Below are 23,197 nucleotides of genomic sequence, written 5' to 3' on the forward strand. Positions count from 1 at the left end.
GGAAATCGACAGTAATGGTATCTATACGAAATTGAATTTTGCATATGCGGATCTCAGTTAAAACATGAAGAGCAAAGTTGAGCCTCAATTTCTTGGGTGTAGCATACACTAGTACAGCAATAAATTCACAAATAGCATCTTGAAGATAGGTCAAAGGCCGAGTCTCCTGGCACAGTTCAAGAAGGTTATAAAGTGGCGAAATCACACTGATTCTTTGTCACAGACTGCAAGTTTTTCCGAGCGATATGCAGGCTCTGGAATAACTTCCATTCCGATTTGCTCATCCCCAAACACCATAGAGATATCTTCAAGAGATAACCCTTTGGTCTCTGGGAAGGTGAAAAACATCACGACCGCACCGAGAATTGGGAGGATGATAAACACCAAATAAAATCGCCATCCAATGGTATTGAAAGCCATTGGAGCGGCCTGAGTATAGACAAGAGTTGTGCAAAATTGCGTGAATATGGAAATTCCCATGCCCCGTGAGCGTGTATGGGTTGGGAAAATCTCAGCACAATAAACCCATGTAGTAGCATCCAGGCATACGCCGTAGAATGTGACGAAGAGAAAAAGAAATGCCACTCCAAAGCCATTGCCGACTTTATTACTAGTGCCCGAGAACTTCGCCACCATTGCAGCTTCACATATGACCGCGGCGGCTCCACCCAATAGGCCAATTGTCATAAGACGAACTCGCCCGACCCGATCAATTATCAATGCCGAGATGTAGTTCATCCCAGCTGCCCAGGTCAGATAGGCGGCATAGAGTAGGAGGGGTAGAGACTCATAAAGGCCGAGCGAATTGTAAAGCATAACTTGATAGTTGTTGATGACGAGGACTCCTGTGGATTGACTGAGGAATTGAGTAATGCACCCGGCAATCAAGCGTTTACGGTAAGAGGGCTTTGTGATCAAGGCCCATCTCCCGGCGGATTGTGTGATTTCGCGGTCGGCAACCAGTTGGGCGCGAATTTGACCAAGTTCGAGTTGAGCCTTGTCTTCCCTGCCGACTTCGCCTTGATGATCGGAAGGATGGAAACTGCTGAGGATTTCTAAGGCTTCGTTGTGGCGGTTTTGCTCGACTAACCATCGAGGAGACTCGGGAAGACAGAGAGACCCAACGAGAAGCAAGCACGGTGCGATGACTTGAGCGGAGAGTTCAAAGCGCCATTGGAATTCGGGGCTTGGAGAGTAAAAGCATCCAAAGCCGGTCCATGCAGCGAATGCCTTGAGGAAATGAAGAGTCAGTATACGTGGCCGTAGGATCAACTTGAGGAATGGGTGAGATGTTTTATACTCACATATCCAGTAACAATCAGGGTGCCATGACTTCCTACCATCCTTCCTCGGCTTTGTGCGGGTGATATTTCGCTCTGGTAAATTGGCACCAAGGTCACCATCAATCCAACACCGAGACCGGACAAGAAGCGTCCGATTAAGAACATGATTATATGAACCGAGGCAGCTTGTATAATCCCTGCGATGATACAGATGATGCAAGTGACCTGAATAGCTCGAATACGACCAGCCTTATTTGCAAGGGGGGCTAGAGCAAGAGAACCCAGGGCACCACCTCCAGCAAACAGTCCTGAAGTCGCGCCGATAATGGAGTCTGCTCTGCCGCCGCCATTTTGGTCGATGTCGAAATAGTCAAAGAACGATTTTAGACCCAAGACTGATCCGATGACGGAGTTGTTGAAGCCGAAGGTGAATGAACCTGGAACGTGTTAGTAAAGTCATGTCTAATATGCTCCTTTGATATTGTCACATACCTAGGGCAACGACAAACACCATGAGATATGGACTGGTTGACCCCATTGTTGACGAAAAAATAAGGGAAGATGTAATCTTTCAATTGACAATGCCATCAGTTAAGATATACTCGTCGAGTACTTCAGCATCATCATAGTTATGATATGGACTGTCATGGCTTATCTTTGATCCGGGATCTGTATATCCTATCTGTAGTTGGAGATTAAGTTTGGGGAAGGATTGTAGGGAGTTTGCGGGGGAAAACGTTTACGATAAGACATCCCCAACGACGTTTTGGCGATAGAAATGGGGGAAGGGAAATAAGTTTTAATCGGAGGCAATTAGAGCTTCGAATGACATAACGTAGGTACAGTTCTGATATGGGGGGTATGGATGGGATGCATCAGGCTATTCAGTAGAGAGGCTATCTCTCTCTCTCTCCATTTTTAGTGTTTTTAGGGATATGGTGCCACATGCCACTGCTTTTGTAGTCTACTGCGTACGATTTTGCTCCTTTATCAATACAGCTCTCTTTCCCCCTTCTCCCTCTAATCCTTCCTATGTGAAGCCCAAGAGGTATTAAATTGAACTGCATTAATCCACCCAGTGGTTTCATTTACATAAATAATGATTTTAGAATTAATATATCTGCCAATTCAGTTTACATTTCCCCGAACAGAACCATGAATTTTTGAGCGCCATATTCCAAGAGAGGTGGGAGGGCTTTGACTGGGAACCATTAAGAGACCAGTCTATATCAAAATTCACAAACAGAGATGGAAAATAAAAGCTGATTCACCATGTTATATGATGAGGCAACACGGCCTGTATATTTGCATCGATACCCAATGTCCAAGAGGTTCCATTGTTGTAGTTTTCCGGCAACAATATTCGTTCACAAGTCGGCCGACTAATTTGATTGCACGTGACGAGGAGGAATGACACCCCAAGAAGAAGATGCTGCACTGTTTGCAGATTATGAAGTCGAGAGATGTGGTAGCTGGCAAGGATGAGTGTGTATTCCCACGGCGACAACTGAGTTCTTCAAGCGCCGTCAACAAAAGCTTCCAGAACCTTATAATCGCTGACACAGCTGTTCGATAAATCTGATCCTTCTGTTGGCCTGGAATATTTCGCTAGCTCTCAGTCTCGGCCTCTTTTGGTGCATAATAAGGAATTCGGTCCCCTGCGGGTGCCGAAGCAAAGTGCCGAAATCTACAACAACCGATACATTTTCATCTCAAAAGGTGCAATGTATAGCGTGTTCTCCTTTTTAGATACGATATAGTTAGTGTGAACGCTACACCTTCCATGAGGATAAAGTTCATTGTGCACACTCAAAAACTTTGAACAGGATTGTACTCCTGCCTACCCTGATGTGGTAATTGTTTATGTCTTAGTAGAACTATGAACTATCAATCAAGACTCTGCATTCTAGTCATTTCCCAGAAAAGCCCGCGTTTGGCTATAAGCTGCCGAGGACTGCCAACCTCGGCTATATGCCCTTCTTGCATCACACAAATCACGTCGGCATTCATGACTGTGCTCAAACGGTGAGCTACCATAATCGTAGTACGATCCTTTTTGACAGCATCAATAGCCCTCTGTACGGCAGTCTCTGACTCGCTATCCAGCGACGATGTAGCTTCATCGAGTAGGAGAAGCTTAGACTTGCGCAGAAATGCACGGGCGACAGCAATGCGTTGTTTCTGCCCTCCGCTGAGCATACTGCCCCCGGTTCCCACTGTCGACGATAACCCATCACTACATGTACATTGTTAGATCACACAAATTGCAGCATAGGAGTGAGAATATACTCACGGAAGCGATTGAACGAAATCAAGTATATTGGCTTGTGTGCATGCAGTCAGAATATCATCGTCGCTGACTTCTTGTCTTACTAAACCGACAGCGATATTTTCTCTCATCGTGCCAGAGAAAATGGTTGGCTCTTGGGTTATAAGAGAAAGTGTTGATCGATAAGCATTCAAATCCAGATTACGTATATCATGGCCATCAACCAGAATCTGGCCATGGTGAAATCTGTAGAACCGTGAGAGCAGGGCAAGGCATGTACTCTTCCCGCTTCCACTCTGACCAACCAATGCCAGCGTCTGTCCAGGATCAATGGTGATTGTGAAATTGTGCAGGGCATTCTTATTTGGCCTCAGGGGATAGGCGAATGACACGTCCGTAAACGTCACTTGAAAAGCGTCACTACCTTCAAGAAGCTCATGTTCTGTTCGCTTCAGCTCCGAGGGCCTAGAATCTGCTAGTGGTAACCGAATTTCGTCCTCGGGGTTGCGGAGCTCCATGATATTTTGAAGCTCTTTGGCAGCATGTATGGCTTTTCCGGCATCAGGCGCAAAAGTGAAGATCGATCCAGCGATTTGGGAGCCAGATATGAGACTAACAAAACACACATAGACCTGGAATTCAGAGTATTCACCATCTGATATCAGGGTACCGCCGTACCAGAAGGCAAGGGCGGCGCAAAGATATACAACAGATTGTGATGCAGCGTAGAGCGCCGAGGTAATGAGGATGGAGTTGAGAGAATTCGCTGCCTGTGTACCTAGGAATCCATCATAAAGTGAGAGAACTTGGTCTTCAAGTCCAAATGAAGCCACAGTTTGCATACAGCGAACTACTTGTCCTGCATATGGGCCGAATCCACCCCGCTTTGCCTAATTCGAGCATCAAATGCCGTAAGTACTTGTAGGCGCAACCAACCACAAGCAACAACAACAGGTATCGTTGCTGTGCAAACAAGGGCCAGTTTCCAGCCTATAGCTAATGAGACTGCTATGCCTCCCACAATGGTGGAAATGAATGTAAGGATTCCCCCAAGGACTGGGCCTCCCATCCCAGCAAGATCATCGGTGCTTTTTGAAAGTATGCTTGACAGCGCACCTCGGGAGTTTTTAGCTTCATCGAAGAAAGCCATGTCTTGGTCTGTGATCCGACGGCAACAGGCTTCACGAACCCGCCGGCATAGTCTCTGCGTTGCGTACGACAGACTCACCCCAAGACCTAGCCAAAGTATGAATCCCGTCCCAGCAAGGGCGACATAGAGACCGGTCCACAGGTTTACTCCTTGTCTCAATTCAGTATATTTGGTCTGTGGTAGCCCGATGATGGTGAGTATCTTTGCGAAAAATATGGATTGCCTAGCATCAGTTAGTCAACCCCTCTTCGCGTGTTGGAGATGTGCAGGTGAAAGATCGGCTTACGCTGGGATTTCCAATCCGGCAAGTATAGCAAATGCAAGACCAAAAAGTAAAGGCTTCCAGTCAGGGATACTCATGAAAAAAATGAATGACAATGCACCCTTTGTCCCTGGGTTATGGAATGTTTCTTCCTCGGGCCTGTCTTTCTGCTGAACAGTGGAAGATGCTCCGGCCTTTTCATCCTTGGACTTATCGCCGTAGCACGACGTATTAACTCGCATAAAATCACCCTCATCATTGTCAGAGTGCAATGAGGTTGACGGATTGTGGGTGTGTTTCTTGATTTGTTGCTTCTCAATCAGCTCGGCGTAGATACCATTTCGAGCCATGAGCTCATTGTGAGTCCCTTGGTCCAAAACCCGACCATGGGCTAGTACAATAATTAAATCAGAATTTATGATGGTGGACAACCTGTGAGCAATAATAACAGTTGTGCGCTTCTCGGTCGCGGTGTCTATGGCTGTTTGGACCGCTCTCTCTGATGATGTGTCTAAGGCAGACGTGGCTTCATCCAACAGAAGGATTCTGGGATCATGAATAATAGCGCGAGCAATAGCAATCCTTTGCCGTTCACCACCCGAAAGTTGAAGCCCCTTTTCGCCCACTCTAGTCTGATAGGCCTCGGGTAATGCCATGATAAAATCATGGGCGTTAGCCCTCTGGGCAGCGTCAACAACCCTTTTAAACCGCACGCTGTCGGACTCTTCATTATTCGCACATTCACATCCATAGTAGATGTTGTGGAGTATAGACGCGTCGAGAAGAATTGGATCCTGATCCACTAAGCCTATCTGTTGCCGCAACCAGCGCAGGTTGAGGGTGCTGATATCTTGCCCGTCGACAGCTGTCACTCAATCAGAGAAATGAAATATCTCCCAAAGAACGTGACACTTACTAATATTCCCATGTGTAGGCTCATAGAACCGTTCCAGGAGGCCAAAGATGCTACTTTTGCCTCCACCAGAAGGACCAACTATGGCTGTTTTCTTGTTTGCGGGGATGCTAAAAGTGACATTATCCAGAACTTTGACATGGTCTCTCGATGGGTAGAAAAGATTCACACAATCGAAATGTATGTCGCCCACTAAACTGGTTATCTTCTGACCATCTGCAACCAAAGGATCTTGAGGTGATCTTCTAGCAATGGTCTCTAGTAACGAGCCCGTAATTGCAAACCCCGAGGTTAGTGCCTGGAGGGAGGGTGCGATCCTGATGATGGCAAATATGCCAATCGTTACCGCTAGTGTTATTGTGGTGATATCAGAGACAGAAATCTCGCCTCTCACTAGGAAGATGGAGCCAGCCCAGAAAGAAAGCGCATAGATCAGAGTTGGCATCGCATTCATCGATGCGATAAGCCCCGCCACAATATTGTGTGCTTTCCTCTCCGTCTTTGCGGCTTGACCCAAGCCCAAAGAATAGCGCTTTTGCACGAAATTCTGCATTCCAAAGGCCGCTACTTGTCTAATAGCACCGAATGCTTCTTCGGGAATGCCAGCTGCGTGACTGTAGAGATCTCGTGATTGCTTTTGATGCTTGACAGCATAGGAGCCACCAACAGAGAATATTAGGAGCATGGCCACGAAGAATGGACTGAGTATCAGAGCCATCTTCCAGTACATAACAAATGCAACGATAAAGGCCGCACAGAAGGTAGCAATAGCGCTCAGCATGGTTGAAGTCTTGCTTGTTATGGCTTCTTGGAGAATGCCCATGTCGGACATTATGCGATTTGATATATCACCGGGGCGCAGAATCAAAAAAGGCTATATTTTGACGCAGGATGGCAGACAGATATGCAATCCGCAAAGCTCTGACAATCCGCTCTCCGCTCCAATAAATCCGACTGTGGCTGCGTATGTAAAGACAAAAAGACCGATACTAAGATAGACGTAGTAAAGACTGAATGTCGATATTTTGGATCGAAACTCGGCAACCTCCACGGAGCCCGCGGCGAAACCGTTGAACACACCCACCAGGAGACCATATATGACCTGTAATAAGGCGATGTCAGCAGGAGTCATAGTGAGAGAGGTAAAGAAATTCTCCGACGTACGGGCACGAGCGGGTTCAAGGCACCTGCAATAACTGCACAGGCCGAACTGGCGCACAGGATGGTCCTGTCTAGCTTCGTCACATAGTCAGCCAGTTCTGGTCTACCTGCATCACCACCCAGAAGACCATGCAGTTGCCTTTGAAGGACAGCTTGCTTGCGTTCTTCTGAGCTCATGTCGCTGTGTGACAAACTCGTGAATCCTTAGCCCGAATTAGTTACAGGTTCTTCTGAGTGAAACAAAGTTAAGGAAGCATGCCTGGCGACGAAAGATGAAAGTTAAACGTGACGAGTGATCAGATGCGCGATGGTAGTGCAGCTGGTCCTCGATTACCACGTGTGTTTTTCAATTCGATACACTTAATGTTAACAAGATTTGTGGTTGACAGAGGGGTTCAGGGGGTGGAATGACAGGGATGTGATATCCTCGGCCATTGTTGTGGTAATGCCAACCTTGGGAAGTGCGGGCACCGAAGAGATACTTGGACACTGATTATACTGCAGCAAATATTAATCACTGGAAAATGAGAGCGAACTTCGCTCGAGGCTGTTTCTTCGGGGTCCTGCTTCCTCGACTAGCTAGTGGGCATACTACTCAGGTTGGCCTTTCGCTCTCTATTAGATGGCACTATGATAAGAGTATTCCATAAAGCATATAAAAACTTGTGTTAGATAAATCTCAAGGGGGCGAAGGAAACAAGCACGAAAATCAACACTCAAATTAAAAATTCTAAACCCTTATTAATACAAGGTGTTCGAGGAAAATAATTTCCATCGAATATCTGAAGCCAGGCGCTTTTGTATTCTCTCTTACCCCCAGGGACTACGCACCGGTGCTTCTGCCTTCCCTTGAAGAATGGAACAAGTTATGGAAGGCGTGTAATCTGGTTACCACCAAAATGATCCCCACCAAATATTTGATGGAGAGACCAATTCCTCTTCAGAACCCTCTAATGTTTTACCTGGGACACATTCCGGTCTTCTAAGTTTGAAAGCCCATGTTCCATGTCACCAATTGACTGGTCTTGGGCAGTGAAGAGATATACTTGACATGGGCTACTGGCGGGATTCTCACCGAGCCGGCGATCTAAGCAAGTTAGATTGTTGATAAAAAACACCTATTTTGAATTTGGTATCCTAGGTACCTTTTGTATGGGGACGCCATAGTTACAAAAAATACTTGATTTCAACGTACATGTATGCTTGATGCACTTTTCAAATATATAACCATTTCTCTCACCAGAGTTATGTCAATTTCCGAGAAACCCCACCCCACACTCCTCACATGTCAAATAATCACAAACCAGAGAGAAAATAAGTGCTCTCTTTAGGATAAATGATATCCCTGACCCTGGGGTCTTGGATCCCAGGGTCTCTTAGCGTATGCCCATCAATAAAATGCCTGTTACGCGCTGGCTAGACCGATAACAACCCCGTCTTTCACCCTGGAAACCACAGGGTTCTCAGCCAAACATAGGTACGATACATCAGAGTGGCGGTATCCCATTGGTGCAGCTGTATCCAATACCGATAAGCCGTACTTGAAGTATCGGGCGTGTTAAAACATGACAATTGTGGCCAGTATCGTGGCAGTCGCCCTAGCGTTGTGAGACTCATACTCAAACCGGAGTATTAAGATATAAACGAAACATCGAATTATTATTATTAGACAAATATGAAGGTATTACACCTTATTATAGGTCACTTGAGCAAGGAGATGGGGGAAATAGAACGTAAAGACGTTTTGTGAGGGGGCTCGCAGGGATCTGTCACGCTTTTAAATAAATTAATCTGGATACTACCTTAATGAGGAGATCACTCTATATTTAGGTATCTACCTAGTTCCCTCGTTTTCTTGGCGAATGCTGGGCCAGACGGCTCCCCAGTGAGATACCATGTCAATGTCAATGTCAAGGGTCATTTATTATTTCTCTCACGTAAATATTGACTACGATTGCTAAAGCACATGTCTAGATTATGGAACGCTCAAGGAAGCGTTTGGGGGGGCGTTTGCAAAACTCAAGCCTTGATTTTCCTCCTGGAAATTTGTAAAATTTAGCTCCCCTCGCACTTGGTCATTTTAAGGCTGAAAGCGAGTCTGCTAGTCAAATAAAGGTGTATCTAACGGCCTCGCGAACCTCTTTGGCAATGTTTAACGCCTCTTCGTGACTCTTCCGTGAGAATACATTAAAGTAGGCTAGGAAGGTGTTACGACCAGTGCTTGGGTGCGGAATGCGTTGCCCCTTTTTGACAAGACAACCACACCTACTGATGAACTCTCCCAGGTCAGATCTCCGTGAAAGTAGATCCTTGCAAATGTCATCTGAATCAAAGATGCCTTCACAGGATGCGGGGAAGTCAGCTGGGATGAAGACCATCACACTGGTGTATTGCGGTCCTTTGGAGTATGGGCTCGCAAGAGCACGCACACGAGTCTTATCATCCACAGCTAGGAGTAATGCCAGACCCCAATAATCAATTCCGTACGTGGATTCAACAATTTGGGAGCCTGTCATTCCTAGAGGGCGCGGATTAATCTCGATTAGCCACGCCTTCGGTGGAGCACCGGCCTTGGCTCGCTGAGAGAGCACCGATACGCCGTCCCTTGTCACGTACTGGACGGTGGAGTTCTCTATGCGTCCTTCCAGGTGCATCACACCGCTCCTCAGGCCAAGTGATAGCAGCACATCCAGGAAAGATTTGCGCAGCAGTTCAATCTCCGCCTCGGGTAAGTTCGAGGGGTAGACACTGCACAGCTCATGGAAATTGCTCGATGCACCAACAGTTGGTCCATTAACATCTGCAGATTTTGGTAAATCATCACAGACCTCAAAAAATAGCAACTCTCCATCCAGAAGAACAAGATTGACATCCACCTCGGGTCCATCGCAATAAGGCTCAATGACGAACTCGGGTCCGTGGCGGGAAGCGAGAATTGCGCTTGCAGCGTCCAAGAGCGCGTCACAAGAATCAACGCGATACACCCCTTCAGAACTCCATCCCCACAGGGCTTAACAATCAAAGGGTAGGGTAAGTCGGGCTCTTGGGATATCGAGATGGCTTGATTGAGACTTGAGGCATAATAAGCCTGGTGACCGGCAAATACGCTCGTATGGTATTTGTTTGTAGCAATCCTGAAGGCTTCTGGAGATGCAGTTGGCAAGCCAAGAACATTAGCGGCTTCAGCTACGTAGGGCCAATAGGTATCCGCAAAGGTGATGATGCCATCCACGGGGTTGCCGTAGGCCCGTAAAGAGTCGAGGATATGATCTTTCATTTCCGTTGATGGGGGGTTTGTCAATCGGGTTGGAATAAATGCATCGCATGACTTCACGTGATGGTCACCTTCAAGCCAATGTCCAGCATTATCCAAGACGACCAATTTGATGCCCAACGCCTCCGCCGCGGTATAAAGACCTAGTCCATCTCCTGGGTGTGAGCTGTTGGCCTCTACCAATGCCAGTGTCCTCTGACGTGCTGGCTCTGAAATAATCCATTGGAAAGAGAGACGATTCCCAAGCTCCCTGTTCAAATCCGATGATACAGTCTCCAGATCGTCCAGCGATGTCGGTTGCACGAGTATAATGGCTGCCGCTGCAGAAAGTATTGCTGGCAAGGTGATGTTGTCCTTGTGGGGAAGGAAACTAGAATTTGAACACCCTTGATAGCTTTGCAGTGCGTTTGTAAAAGATATGGTCTGATCAACAAGTGGACAGTCTTGAAGTCGTAAAGTGATGATATCTGATCGTACTATGTATCCCTTTGCCACTGGAACAATCAACTTGATCAACCGCTCCTGACCTTGGGTCACCGGCGCTGAGAGAGTGTGTAGCAAGAACTGGTGGAGTTCCGGGGTGTCAAAGGCCGTTTCCTGTAACGTTGCCGGCTCCCCGTGGGAGGTGAGGATGCGTAGAGCCTTGAAGTCTGTATCGCGTTCGCCCCCTTCATTCAAATATCCACCAGTGATATTGGAAAATACAATATCAACAGATTGCCATTGGTGGCCCTGGTATGAGCTTCGTAAAACTCGCCAGTTATGTTCGCTGACCAAGTCTGCCCACAATTAGTTGTGCTTAGATCAGAAGACTGGTGAGACTTAGTCTTACCATTTTGGTTCCAAATCTGAACTGTTTGAGAGGGTGCCATTATGTGAAAATTTATTGAGAAGGCTTGCCAGGGCTGTTGTAAAAGGGGGGAACTAAGCGGGGGACTCCAAGCCAAGTTCTTTGTTTGTCTTTCGGAGTCCGAATGTGAATCGGCGCTTTACGGGCCGCTGATTGCCAACCATCAACTGACCCCGAACCATACACACACACACACACACACTCTCTCTCTCTCTCTCTCTCTCTCTCTCTCTCTCTCTCTCTCTCTCTCTCTCTCTGTCTCTCTCTCTCTGTCTCTCTCTACGATCGCTACTTGATGAAGTCAGTAAACCACCCTCAGCTATCGCAACGCTGAGTTATCGGAGCATGCCTATAGCCAGCAAGAAATTTGGCTAACCAAAAACTCCCCAAATATGACAACGTTCGGCCAATCGACCACTTTCCTTCTGCTTACCTCGGGCCAGGCACTGCAGCCCTCGCTTAACTCGGAGTGCGAGATGATTGTTTCAAACCTATGCGATGGGGCCAGTACAGGCGCGTGTATTTCTCTAGCCAAGGAAATCGGTATCACCATTAAATGGTGGGCACCACCGGCAGGACACGACCCTTGCCTTTCCCTCGAAACATTGAAGCCACTCTTAACACCCGAAACTCGAATTGTCACTTGCAATCATGTCTCAAACGTTGTGGGTACTATTTATCCTATCCGCAAGAATGCCAGTATGGTCCATAGGATTCCTGGAGCCATCCTAATCATCAATGGAGTCGCGTGGGCTCCTCATCGCTCAATCGATTTCAATAATCTACAAATTGATTTTTACTGCTTTAGTTGGTACAGGCAAGGTTTTTGGATACCACATAGCACAGCTATACGGCCGGCGAAGTGTTCAGAAATGTATGTTGACTGGGATCAGCCATTTCTTCCTGAGTGAGATGCCTGGACATGACTGGCACCTGCGCCTTGGTTCTCCTGCATTCGAGCTCAAAGATGATCTTGGGGCCATAAAAAGATACCTTGGTCAGATCGGTTGGGAGAAAATGATTGCGCAAGAGATAATTCTTCAAGAGACCCTTCTATCTCGGCTTCGACAGCAACCAAGCGTATTTCGAATTTTTAGAGAGAACTCGTCGAATCCACACAAACGGGTACCCGTGATTGCTTTCCAAGTTATTGGGGAGTCTTCTCGTGAGATCATAAATCGAATCAATCGGCAAACAAAGTTCAGGATTGTGTCGGGTCACTGCTGGGCACCTCGGCCCACACATGATATTTATAATACCGTCGAAGAATTGTGGGAGCTCTGCGAAACATTGCAACAGACTCTAGAATTTATATAAGATAGTAATTGGCGATAACTTACTCGTAGAACCGATCTAGGGGTTTCATATTTTTAGGTACAGAGTTTCAATCACATATCGCACACAGGTTGAATCATGCGGTACCAGATGTGCTCTCTATTACCGAAGATTGGATACCAACGATGACTACCCTCCGGATCAGTCAATGTCTACAACTGTCCATCCTTCAGCTGGACTTCGACGATGTGAGAGCAACGGCAACTTGCAGGTTCTGGTTATTGGATTTGATTGAAATGGCCTTCAAGACGCTCGAGGGCATGAATGGCCAGCTACGGCAGGAGATGGAGCGGAGACAGCTACACTCAAATCCAGTCCTCGTACGTTCTGGTCGCTCAGGTTGACGGTGAGTGGCAGAACGCTATACAAAGGGTATCTTACAGCGACTATGCTGGAGAGCTGTTTCTCCAGTGCTACAAAGGAAAGGCATGGATCCATTCCATTGGAAAGCTGGTCGACGCTTCCGAAGAGTAGCTTATTAACTCTATATTGAAAGGTCTCTTGCACAGAATATGCTTTTTTAATGTATTCGTATAGACCTAAAAAGAGTATCCAAAAGACATAACGAGGCTGTCTAAGCGGCGGAATATTCTTGTTAATAATAAACCAATAATATACACTACGAATTTCACCTGTACTAAGATCACATATTGAGAAGGGGATAGAACATGTCTGCCATTTACTCCTTGGGGCGACTTCCTTATTATTCTTAGAAAAGAAGAGTTCTTCTATATTCTTCAATATTATGGATCTCAATATCCTTGGTAATGATATTTTGGATGGAAGAAATTATATGGGTTGCCGGGATGGCATCTAAAGCCTGCTGTAGGTTCCTGTGTGTGGTCGATGTTCCTATCCCGAGTAAACTCTCCTTACTAGTCACGAGTGGAACCTTTTTATCCTCTTCTAATAAATTATTCCAGGAGTTTAGGTGTTATAGATTATAATAATTGAATAAGATGTACTCCGAATGCCTTTCACCTGATTGCAGTGATATCTTTCCATACTAACAGCACACCCTGCATACATCACTGATTCTAACACAAGATTTTGTTTCAAAAACGCAATCGGGAAATCCTTTTGCAATGGCATTTGTAGGCATCCAAGGGACTATAAGGTAAAGAAAGTAGTACCAGAGACCTAATTACACTTTACTTTTTCTATGACTACTCCTTCGCCTTAAGGCGATTCGAAATAATAATATGAGGTTAGGTAGCATTGAATGAGTATACATAGTGTATGCTAGGATGGTCTTACCTTGATAGAGGCTATCCGCCGTAGGTTCTTTGTTTGTCCAATCCCTGTTGGGGGGAAACTAAGCCAGAATTCTCTGAGTCACCAATTCAAACTTACAAGGTTCCAAGGTTTGAGAACATAGATTGGGAATATACAAGTCAGAGGTCATCATAATGACTCACTGTTTACTTATAGTAATACAAGCACGGTCCTAGGACTTTCTGGACTGGCCCATAGAATTTCGATTTGAATCTCTTAGGTATAATATGTTCATTGGATAGATGGATAGACAAATTTCCCTATTGACATGGCTATGGATGCTGCGACCTGCGACACTGGTCCGGGCGACAACTATAATACATGCACGCAACCAAAAAATAATCACGATATCTATCTAAATGTATATAACTCAATAAATATAAAAGATGCTACAAATCAAATCGTCAGATACTAATTATTGAGATTAGCAGTCTTACCCCAAAATAGACTAGTATATACATATGTGTAAGCATGGCTCGCCTGAAATGTCGTGGCCATTCGGCGTCCCGATCCGGTCAAGTTCTGTCAGCATTTCGAGCCGCATATAACCCTGTGGTTTCTACCTCTAGGCTTCTTAAATCAGTTGCCAGCCTCATTTTTTCCAGCCATCAACTCTCTTTCTTGCAAAATGTCGTGTCCTGAATGTTTCAACGGCCATATTCATGAAGGTACTCCACGAGGCGAAGTCACCACCTTACATGGATTAAAGGCCTACACCACCAAGCCTTCCGACGATGTACCCCACCGAGGAATAATCGTTATAGTTCCTGACGCCTTCGGATGGGAATTCGTGAATAACCGTATCCTGGCTGATAACTATGCCGATAAGGGAAAATACCTCGTCTACCTTCCCGACTTCATGAATGGTAAATATTAGTATCGTCAAACATACCTTGAGGAAATCACCCGCTAAGACATTTATCCCAATTTCAGGGCATGCGGCACCGGTCAGCATGTTGCATAATACGAGAGAGTTACTCAGGACAGATGGACTAGTAACTTGGCTCATGAAGCCGTAAGTCACAATAACATGATATGATTCACGGATATCATACCGGGATGCGTTAATATAACTATCGCTAAATGGAGAAATAGCTATTATGTGGCCTCTGTGATGACTCAAATCATCCCCTTCAAATACCACAATTCTTTCGAGACCGCGTGGCCTATTGTGAGAGACTTCTTCAAGTCCGTGCGAGAAAACGAGGGCTCCAAGCTTCCTATCTATGCAGCTGGGTTCTGCTGGGGAGGGAAGCATACCGTAAACCTGGGCATCGGGGACGACACCGCTTCCAACGGAAAACCTCTTCTTAATGCTGGGTTCACCGGTCATCCCAGTAACCTCGAGATCCCCAATGATATCGAGAAGATTGTCATTCCTATCAGCTTTGCCCTTGGCGATAAGGACATGGTTGTGAAGCCTCTACAGATAAAGCAGATTCAACAGGTTTTCGAGAATGAAGCTAAATCAACCAAAGGAGAGGTGAAGGTTTATGAAGGGGCCGGTCATGGGTTCTGTGTGCGAGCCAGTCTCACGGTAGGTGGTGCAAACAACCAGGCTGATGAGGCGGAGGATCAAGCACTAGCTTGGTTCGGGAGACATTGAAGCATTATTTCAAACCACCTTTTATGATCTTAATACGAGTGAAATGCGTGCTATGGGTATACATTATTAATTTACTGTTAACAAGAATAGCCGGCCGCCTATGCGGCCTTGTCATGTTTTTTGGATGCTTTCTTGGATGCTCTTTTTAGATACCTTATATAGATGTATACAAAGGCAGTGGAAAAAGAATATTCTAGGCAAGATACTTTTCTATGTATAATTTCCGACGCTCCTTCTCTTCTGTCAACGCTTCGTCAACCCGATAGCTTCCATACCTTCCTGCCGCCGTTCCCCACGACATATATCGATCAGCTGGAGAAGATTGGCAGGGGTTGGATCTTCCGACTACAAGCCATCCACTATTGCCATATGGACTATCCCAAGGTTATAAGGTCGCGTCGAAGGGTTGAGCTCTACTTATCCTCCTTCCCTCTCTTACCTTCTGCCTCTCTGCCACTCCACGTTTTTTTTCTCTTCTGCTTTTATCCCCTTCTCCCTCCTCCCTCCTGATAATCATCCTCAATCAAGCTTCCTGGGACAAATTAACACCATCCAATTCTTGTCTGTTGTTTATAAGAATAACCTTATAGTCACTGAGGTAAGAATCACTCGTTGACTGATTACCCAAAACCTTCAAAGTGAGAACCTTCTCTCAGACCAATCGGGACTATTATGATTTAAATCGGACCGAAACCCAACATAGCAGTAGTTACTCCGGAACTTGTCCTCTCTTCGGAACCGCGAATCAGTTTATCTTTACCCATTCTCCCTAATACGATAGACACAGTCGATATTGACTGTTTTAATGTGGAATTTGCGGTGGATGCAATCGGATCGTCTGACCGGCCTATTCGCTCTATTCTGTCACGTCTCCGGATGACCCCTAACTTGGTCACACTGTATGCGAAGTTCACAAATGTGCCACCAGATGTGGTAAAGCTAGATCTCTCGAAAAGTTGCCGGAAAATGTATAACCCAGAAATATGTAGTATGATCGTTACTATACCGGGTAGGCCCCACGATTCCATCACGGGTGAGCTCAATTCCCAATTCGCTGTAGCGACATATCTTGCGAATATGAAAGACACGTTTGGTATAGGCATTACTGGCTTATTGAAACAGCGTACGTTTGTTCCTTTGTTTCTTTTACTGAACAAACCCTTTGTCCAATAAACCCAGTCAGCATCAACCACAAATGCATAAATGCATGAGATTCTCCATCTTTTCGAGCTATCCTTCCCATCATCCACAAAATCAAAACATTCTAGGTGAGAAGACCTACACACATCCACCCTGCTAATCCGCCCTCCAGTCTATTTTTCTCGCCACAGATAATCAACATGCTATTGAATAAATACCCAGACAACGAGGAGGTCGACAAAATGAACTACGAGAAGCGATTCCTCATCGCATGCGCATGCTTCAAGTCCTGTCTCTACGAGGAGCTTCGATTCCTGAGTCTCGGAGACGGTCTCCGACCAGAGGTCATTATAACCCTCCACAAGCTAGTGAAGCTGCTAAAAGCTATCTTTGTACTTGGTGAGCAGATGGCACACACATGTCCAGATTGTCGCACTGTCCGTAACAAGCCGACGGACCACTTCGTGGCCCAGTTCGAGCGTCTATGTAGCGACCGCATTATGGCCCCTTTGACACAGGCTATTGCTGACCTTCAGGCAGATCAGTTGTTGCCAGAGCCCAAAGCGAGCGTTGACTTTTATGTATCTTCGGATTTGGACGATTGTCGTGCGGATACTAGTGCTTTGCTCTCTGGTGCCAAGCTGCCTCTGGATATGACTGACGACGTTCCGTTTCAGAGCCTTTCTCGCGGGTGAGCTTCCTTTAATTTTTCTACTTGTTTAGTTGTTATAGAGAAGCCTCTTGCACAGAATACCATTTTTTATCGCCTTCTTATACAGCTAAAAAAAAGCATCGAAAAATAACATCCAAAAGTCCAATAAAAGGGCATGGCAAGGCCGCATAAGCGACCGACTATTGTTATTTAGTTATTATTGAATAAACCAGGCGTATCGTTTGACTGCTACTTTCCATCGTAAACCTCCAACCACCTCCAACGTAGGGTTAAGTCTGAATGGGTGTAGTTTTTAATTTTTCAATGCCTAATATCCCCCAACCAAAGACTATACGGAGTCAATAGATTAATGTAGAGTTGAGAATAGATAGGGAGGTTGTAATCTCATCGCCCTTGCATGCTTACGCAAAATCTGATCTCAAATCGGATTCGTGCCCATCTTCTTCCCTATATCCTAATAATCCGCCTAAATTGTGTTTAATTAACTCTCTTTCCTTTTTATTTCCTTTGAAAAAATACACATCACATCTCCTACCCTGACATAATCACCAAAACATAAATTGGACCCCTAAGGGGCCAAAAATCGCCCGATGCTGCACGGGCCCCTCCAGATGAGCCCCCCAATCACCTGGATGTCATCAGCACTCCAGCTCTAGTCGCATTGCTTATCCCAGAGCCCAACGCCATGTCTCTACAATCAGCAGCAGATAGCCAGCCACCATGCCACCAAACAACCGCCATCAGACTGCTAGCTGACTCCCTGTATGAGTCGACGCGTGGGTCAACCGGCCTTACGAACCAGGTCCAAAACGAACTTGGTCTGCTTCTGGCCGTGCTAAGCGCGACTGAGACATATACATCGTCACTAGGCGCAGAATGTGTCCACTTTGCAGTCCTGAAAAAAAGATTGCATAGCTGCCATGTCGTTCTGCTGGAATTGCAGAAGTTGCTGTTACATCCAGATACGCTCGGGGCTCAGAGTCTGGTTTCTGATATTCGCGCGCGTCTCTCGTCGGTTATTTTTGGAATTACTGAGGTGAATTTGAATATGATGATGTGTGTTCGCGATGTTCGATGTGTGTGTCAGCCTGGGTTTTAACATTGATACAGATCATCGCAGAAGATTATTGAGCATGCGCTGAGGTGTTTTGTCAATGACGTTTCTGCTGGCAACAGAGAGGCTTTGGTTGTCTCTGATGTTTTGAAGGATTCTTCGAAACTTGAGGAAGATGGAGTCTGGGCCCAGCTACAAGGGGAGTTGGTCGCTACTGGCATTTCTTCGGATTTATTGACACTGAACCGGAACTTCGTGATGCCGACTCTTCGAAAGATAGCAGATGGCCTACTGTCTGCTAACAAAGAGGGCACGACTCCAACGAAAGTGCCTGAGTCTCCAGCACCAGAACCAGCCCTGAAAATGGAACGCCAGGGAAGCCTGGAGGACAAGGACTGGCTAGCAGATGAACCATCTGGTCTTCCATTCCTCCCGCTTCCACCAAAAGGCTTCTCATTTTCAGACAAGCACAGCTCATATTCAATCCCAAAGCAGCCCTATCCAGAAAAAGAGACAATACGAGAAGAAAACCTCCCCATACCAGTGATATTGGACATGCAAGACTCTACAGATACACAGAAACAAGCGCTACCAGTCGATAACTTCCCCATCCCAGTTCTCACAGAGTACCCCCCTCCACAAAAAGACGACGGCACAAACCTTCCAATACCAGTGAACGTGCCTATCTCGCCCAAACCACCAAAACTCTCACTAGACCTGGATACCTTCAAAGTATCAAGAAACTCAAAAAAGCCCCACCGAATGAGCCGTATTCTCTGGGAAATAACCAGATCCAAAGTGCCCTTCATCGCCGCCATAAAAGCCAACCACCACGAAACCGTACAAGCCCTCCTCTCCAAAGGCGCCGACGCCAACTCCCAAAAAGACGACGGCACAACAGCCCTAATGGCCGCTGTCTCCTACGGCCACGAAGCCCCAACCCGGCTACTTCTAGAATATGGTGCAGACCTAAACGCCCGGACCCTAACCGGCGAGACGGCCCTCAGCATCGCCGCAACACGCGGCTTCGACCGCATCGTACAGATGCTGATTGCCTCGGGCGCGAATGTCAATTCAGGGAAAGGGATTGGCAAGACGGCGCTCTCGCAAGCTGCCACATATGGACAGGATCGGATTGTGGAGCTTTTGCTGGACTGCGGGGCGGATATCGATGCTGTTAATAGTACGGGTGATACGGCGTTGGCATTGGCGGCTTTGAATGGGAATATGAGGGTTGCGAGATTGTTGCTTGATCGCAGGGCGAAGGTTGATCTTATGCGGTATCCTTGGCAGACGCCGTTGTATAAGGCTGTTCAGTCGAATGTGGTGGGCATGGTTAGGCTTTTGATGGAGCGCGGGGCGGATCCGTTTGTTAAGGGGGGACCTCGGAGGACGGAGACAGTTATGGCTTTTGCGGGGAGAATGCAGAGGAGGGAGGTTTTGGAGGTTTTTGCGCAGTATGGGTATTATCCTGGGGGAGGAGGACCGGTGAGATATCAGTATTTTTGATGGGTTATGATTTATGGAGTATGCGTATAATATCTATGTAGCATTTAGCGTGAAGCGATTTTGATTCTTTTTTGGTTTGACTTTTGATCTTTAGCAGGCTATGTTTTGGAGGCGAGAGTTGAGATCGTGATTAGATCTCTATATTGTATATATTGTACGAATAAGATATCTATAGGTACCATTGTTATACAGAGGCTAAAAAACTAAGCATGGTAACACACAATGACACAAGATGATCGCAATCTAATACATCGTATTCCAAATAGTATTTGGGGGCCGAATATCCCGAAGCCCCACGAGTATCTACATGATTGAAGCATTTGCGCCTAAGCCTACGACTCAGCCTTGAAAGGCTTACGGAGGGGCGCCTAAACGGGCATTGATCGGCTATGGAGCTACCAGTGGCCATATGATTGGGTTGGCATTCACGATAATTACCCGCATCGGGTGTAATAATCTTAAACTGCCAGGGGTCTAAATGGGCGGCATTTGGATTTCGATCGGGGTTGTGTGGAGTGTATAGAAGAACAATTATGATAGTTATATGTACTCCGTAGAATGAACTGCGATATACTAAGCTCAACAGACTTGTATTGCACTATATGTATTTGCACTATTTGTAGGGCTTCTGCGACCTCTAGCATCTTGTACAAAACACAGAACATTATCTCACCTTCGCGTGGGTCTGATACAAATGGAAATTGGTCGCAAAATCAGCCGCATTCCTTTCAATAGCCTTCTACAATACTCTGTACTCCATACATCTTTCAGACCATCCCTGTGTTTCATGTATCCTAAGTCTCGCCAATACGGGATGCGAGTATAGAGTCGCGTCAATAGCATCCTGTAAAGTCTTCTGACTACAATTTCCGCACGTAATACGTCAAGCCTCATTCAAAGCATCAAAACATCAAAATACAAAGCTGTGGCTTAGACATGGCATCCCCCAACCCCGTTGAAGGCAGTGCACTCATATGGAATACCCGGTATCCACTATAATACGAGTTGTACTTTACAGATTAGCCCTTGACTTGACGATCATGTCTCTATTTTTATAATTTATCTTATTATCTGGAAGTTCTATCATATTTCACTTAAAACCTTTCCCACCCCCATCACACAAGTGAAACTCTCCCAATATCCCTGACTCAAAAGTCAACAGCAACAATGCCCGAACACACCCAACACCCCGAGCCAACACCTAGTACGCAATCAATCTCCTCGCATCCCCATACAGCAACCAATAACTAATAATCCCTAGCACCGGCCCCAACGTACAGCGAAGCCCCAGAAGTCGTCACCCCAGACCATCAAACCCAAGGCCCAATCAGCCCAAGCTCCGACACCTATTCACACACTGGACAATCTCTCCCGTCCACCCTACACACAAGCTACACCCCAACGCCAATAAACGGCCCCTCAGAAAAGCAATACCCTCACCAGCCTGACTCTATCGGCCAAGCACCAGCCTACGACGCGTCGACATCAATGGCTGCTCCCCCCGAGAAGGCGTACCCGGGCCAGCCCCTGCCCCAGTATTCACAGGCCCAAGCGCAAGCTCAAGCACAGCTCCAGGGTCACCCGCAGCAGTACTACACACCTTCTGGTCATCCTAGTGGTTATGCTACCGTTGTACCGCTGCACTGCGTACAATCTGCGCCGTGTCCGGTTGATTGCCCTGTTTGTGGAGAACGGGAGATGACGAGTGTTGAAGCTGTTAGTGGTGGGACTACGCAGTAAGTTTAATTCCCTAAAAAGTTGAAATATTGGATTTGGTGGTTGACCCTTTTTTTTCGTGTGTAGTGGCTGGGCTGCTATTCTTTGTTTCTGTTGCTGTCTCGGATGTGTCCCTTACTTGATGTCCTCGCTTAAGGATGTCGAGCATTCTTGCGGCAAGTGTGGTGCTAAGCTTGCCAGATGGCATAATAGTGGACGTGTGAATGTTTTGCAGAATGGGGCGAGGAGGTGAGGATTTTACATATCTACTTCGCTTTTGATTTGGTTTGTTTTTTGTTCTGTTCAGAATTGATACCACTTCGTATTTGACGTCATCGTTTGGGGGTTGGAGTTGACGTTGCGCAGCTTGTGAACTTGTTTCCTTTTCAATGTTATGATCGCATATTTGACCGCCTTACGATTTAACACGCTGAATTTATGAGAAATATTTCGACCGGCAGATATGATGGTAAATGTAGGAGAGCGATGAACGCGCCAAGCCCACCTCGTATCCGATGATGCGGATCACTTGACCTCCAATTTTTCTTAACACGAGATCATGAAACGCCAAAGACCACAATTGTAGACATATCACAACCTCAGACAAAAACAAAATGATTCGCCTCATCTTCACAACAACGGCAATAATAACCAGCTCCTCGGCAATCTACTTCTACATCTTCCATGAGCGCCTATCACAACGCATAGCGCACAAATCGCACCTTGGAACCCTCTCCACGGTTACCAAACCACCAAATATAGAATCAATCCCCAAAACCGTGTTCAACGATGAGGACTTTACGCTCTACGACTACGCCTCAAAGTCTGTGCCACGGGCCTGCCTGCCCGGAAACGAGACCACAGACGTGCTCTTCACGAGACTCGTGCGCCGCAACATGAGGGCATTCTCGCGGTTCCCGCAGGCGCTTATGCTTGCCATGGCCAGTAAGACGCCGGAGCAGAAGCAGAGTTTTAAGGCGGGGTATCTTGCCGCATTGGACTTTGAGGTTGGGGATTTGGTTTGTGGGGTTTATCGCGTTGTGGTGCGGAAGAGGAACCGGGTTGAGTTTGAGATTGCGATGGAGGCGGTGGATTTTGTGCAGGGGAGGTTGGCGATTAGTTATGAGGAAAATAGTAGTCTGGAGGGGGAGGGGGAGGTTGTGTTTTGTAGTGAGACAGTTATGTGGAAGAGAGCGGATGAGGTGAGGAAGATGCCGTTGGAGAGGCCTGTTTTGAAGTGGATGCATGAGACAGCTGCTTGGTGGTTGATGGACTCTGGGGTTAGGTATTTGACGGATTTGGAGAGTTGAGTGACCTGTTTTAGTTGTTTTGTCTGGTTTTAACTGGAGTTAGATTTGGATGTCTCCAAGGGTGATATTTGTGTTGGAACTACTGGTATTATGGCAATGGGAAGGCTCTCTTACGAATTGAGTTATTATAATAGTACTATATTTCATGATTTCTTTATAGACAGACTTATAATAACGCAAACTGACAGAAATAGACGGGTACGACAATGTAAAAAATGACATGTAAAATTCTCTAACTAGATTGACAAATTCCGCTCTATTTCCCAATCTGTGCGGACATAGATGATTAAGTAATATATGCACTTTTGTATGATACCGTTATCATAATGGTCTATTGATTTTCCGGTTTATAAAGACTTAGTAATTTCGATCATGTTAGGTATAAATATATAGTACCTTTAAACACAAGACATTTGT

General features: G+C 46.2%; 10 protein-coding genes across 10 annotated transcripts; 6 read left to right on the forward strand and 4 right to left on the reverse strand.

The window, feature by feature from the left end:
* Window positions 1-201: 201 nt before the first annotated feature.
* Window positions 202-1,821, reverse strand: N7487_007489 (uncharacterized protein; the record flags this gene model as incomplete). The annotated part of the gene is made up of 3 exons (XM_056875219.1): window positions 202-1,230; window positions 1,305-1,720; window positions 1,776-1,821. 3 exons carry the CDS (start codon window positions 1,819-1,821, stop codon window positions 202-204), a joined length of 1,491 nt encoding a protein of 496 aa, XP_056727407.1.
* Window positions 1,822-3,170: 1,349 nt separating this feature from the next.
* On the reverse strand, window positions 3,171-6,709 carry fmpD (ABC-type transporter fsqE; the record flags this gene model as incomplete). Its single annotated transcript, XM_056875220.1, has 5 exons — window positions 3,171-3,519; window positions 3,577-4,442; window positions 4,499-4,925; window positions 4,989-5,829; window positions 5,881-6,709. The coding sequence occupies 5 exons, from the start codon at window positions 6,707-6,709 to the stop codon at window positions 3,171-3,173; spliced, it is 3,312 nt and encodes a 1,103-aa protein (XP_056727408.1).
* A 42-nt stretch (window positions 6,710-6,751) lies between these two features.
* On the reverse strand, window positions 6,752-7,215 carry N7487_007491 (uncharacterized protein; the record flags this gene model as incomplete). Its single annotated transcript, XM_056875221.1, has 2 exons — window positions 6,752-6,979; window positions 7,042-7,215. 2 exons carry the CDS (start codon window positions 7,213-7,215, stop codon window positions 6,752-6,754), a joined length of 402 nt encoding a protein of 133 aa, XP_056727409.1.
* Window positions 7,216-9,143: 1,928 nt separating this feature from the next.
* On the reverse strand, window positions 9,144-11,184 carry fmpC (ATP-grasp enzyme fsqD; the record flags this gene model as incomplete). The annotated part of the gene is made up of 3 exons (XM_056875222.1): window positions 9,144-9,838; window positions 9,949-11,091; window positions 11,145-11,184. 3 exons carry the CDS (start codon window positions 11,182-11,184, stop codon window positions 9,144-9,146), a joined length of 1,878 nt encoding a protein of 625 aa, XP_056727410.1.
* A 370-nt stretch (window positions 11,185-11,554) lies between these two features.
* N7487_007493 (uncharacterized protein) lies at window positions 11,555-12,479 on the forward strand (the record flags this gene model as incomplete). Its single annotated transcript, XM_056875223.1, has 2 exons — window positions 11,555-11,861; window positions 11,971-12,479. The coding sequence occupies 2 exons, from the start codon at window positions 11,555-11,557 to the stop codon at window positions 12,477-12,479; spliced, it is 816 nt and encodes a 271-aa protein (XP_056727411.1).
* Window positions 12,480-12,622: 143 nt separating this feature from the next.
* N7487_007494 (uncharacterized protein) lies at window positions 12,623-12,841 on the forward strand (the record flags this gene model as incomplete). The annotated part of the gene is made up of 1 exon (XM_056875224.1): window positions 12,623-12,841. The coding sequence occupies one exon, from the start codon at window positions 12,623-12,625 to the stop codon at window positions 12,839-12,841; it is 219 nt and encodes a 72-aa protein (XP_056727412.1).
* Window positions 12,842-14,400: 1,559 nt separating this feature from the next.
* On the forward strand, window positions 14,401-15,378 carry N7487_007495 (dienelactone hydrolase family protein; the record flags this gene model as incomplete). The annotated part of the gene is made up of 3 exons (XM_056875225.1): window positions 14,401-14,638; window positions 14,706-14,787; window positions 14,868-15,378. 3 exons carry the CDS (start codon window positions 14,401-14,403, stop codon window positions 15,376-15,378), a joined length of 831 nt encoding a protein of 276 aa, XP_056727413.1.
* Window positions 15,379-16,718: 1,340 nt separating this feature from the next.
* On the forward strand, window positions 16,719-19,754 carry N7487_007496 (ankyrin repeat domain-containing protein; the record flags this gene model as incomplete). Its single annotated transcript, XM_056875226.1, has 3 exons — window positions 16,719-17,188; window positions 17,765-18,247; window positions 18,302-19,754. 3 exons carry the CDS (start codon window positions 16,719-16,721, stop codon window positions 19,752-19,754), a joined length of 2,406 nt encoding a protein of 801 aa, XP_056727414.1.
* Window positions 19,755-20,921: 1,167 nt separating this feature from the next.
* N7487_007497 (LITAF-like zinc ribbon domain-containing protein) lies at window positions 20,922-21,723 on the forward strand (the record flags this gene model as incomplete). The annotated part of the gene is made up of 3 exons (XM_056875227.1): window positions 20,922-20,958; window positions 21,016-21,490; window positions 21,558-21,723. 3 exons carry the CDS (start codon window positions 20,922-20,924, stop codon window positions 21,721-21,723), a joined length of 678 nt encoding a protein of 225 aa, XP_056727415.1.
* A 361-nt stretch (window positions 21,724-22,084) lies between these two features.
* N7487_007498 (uncharacterized protein) lies at window positions 22,085-22,780 on the forward strand (the record flags this gene model as incomplete). The annotated part of the gene is made up of 1 exon (XM_056875228.1): window positions 22,085-22,780. The coding sequence occupies one exon, from the start codon at window positions 22,085-22,087 to the stop codon at window positions 22,778-22,780; it is 696 nt and encodes a 231-aa protein (XP_056727416.1).
* Between the last annotated feature and the right edge of the window lie 417 nt (window positions 22,781-23,197).

This window comes from Penicillium crustosum, assembly GCF_028827405.1.
Source record: "Penicillium crustosum strain IBT 35664 chromosome Unknown utg000003l_segment0_segment0, whole genome shotgun sequence".
Classification (NCBI taxonomy): Eukaryota; Fungi; Ascomycota; class Eurotiomycetes; order Eurotiales; family Aspergillaceae; genus Penicillium; species Penicillium crustosum.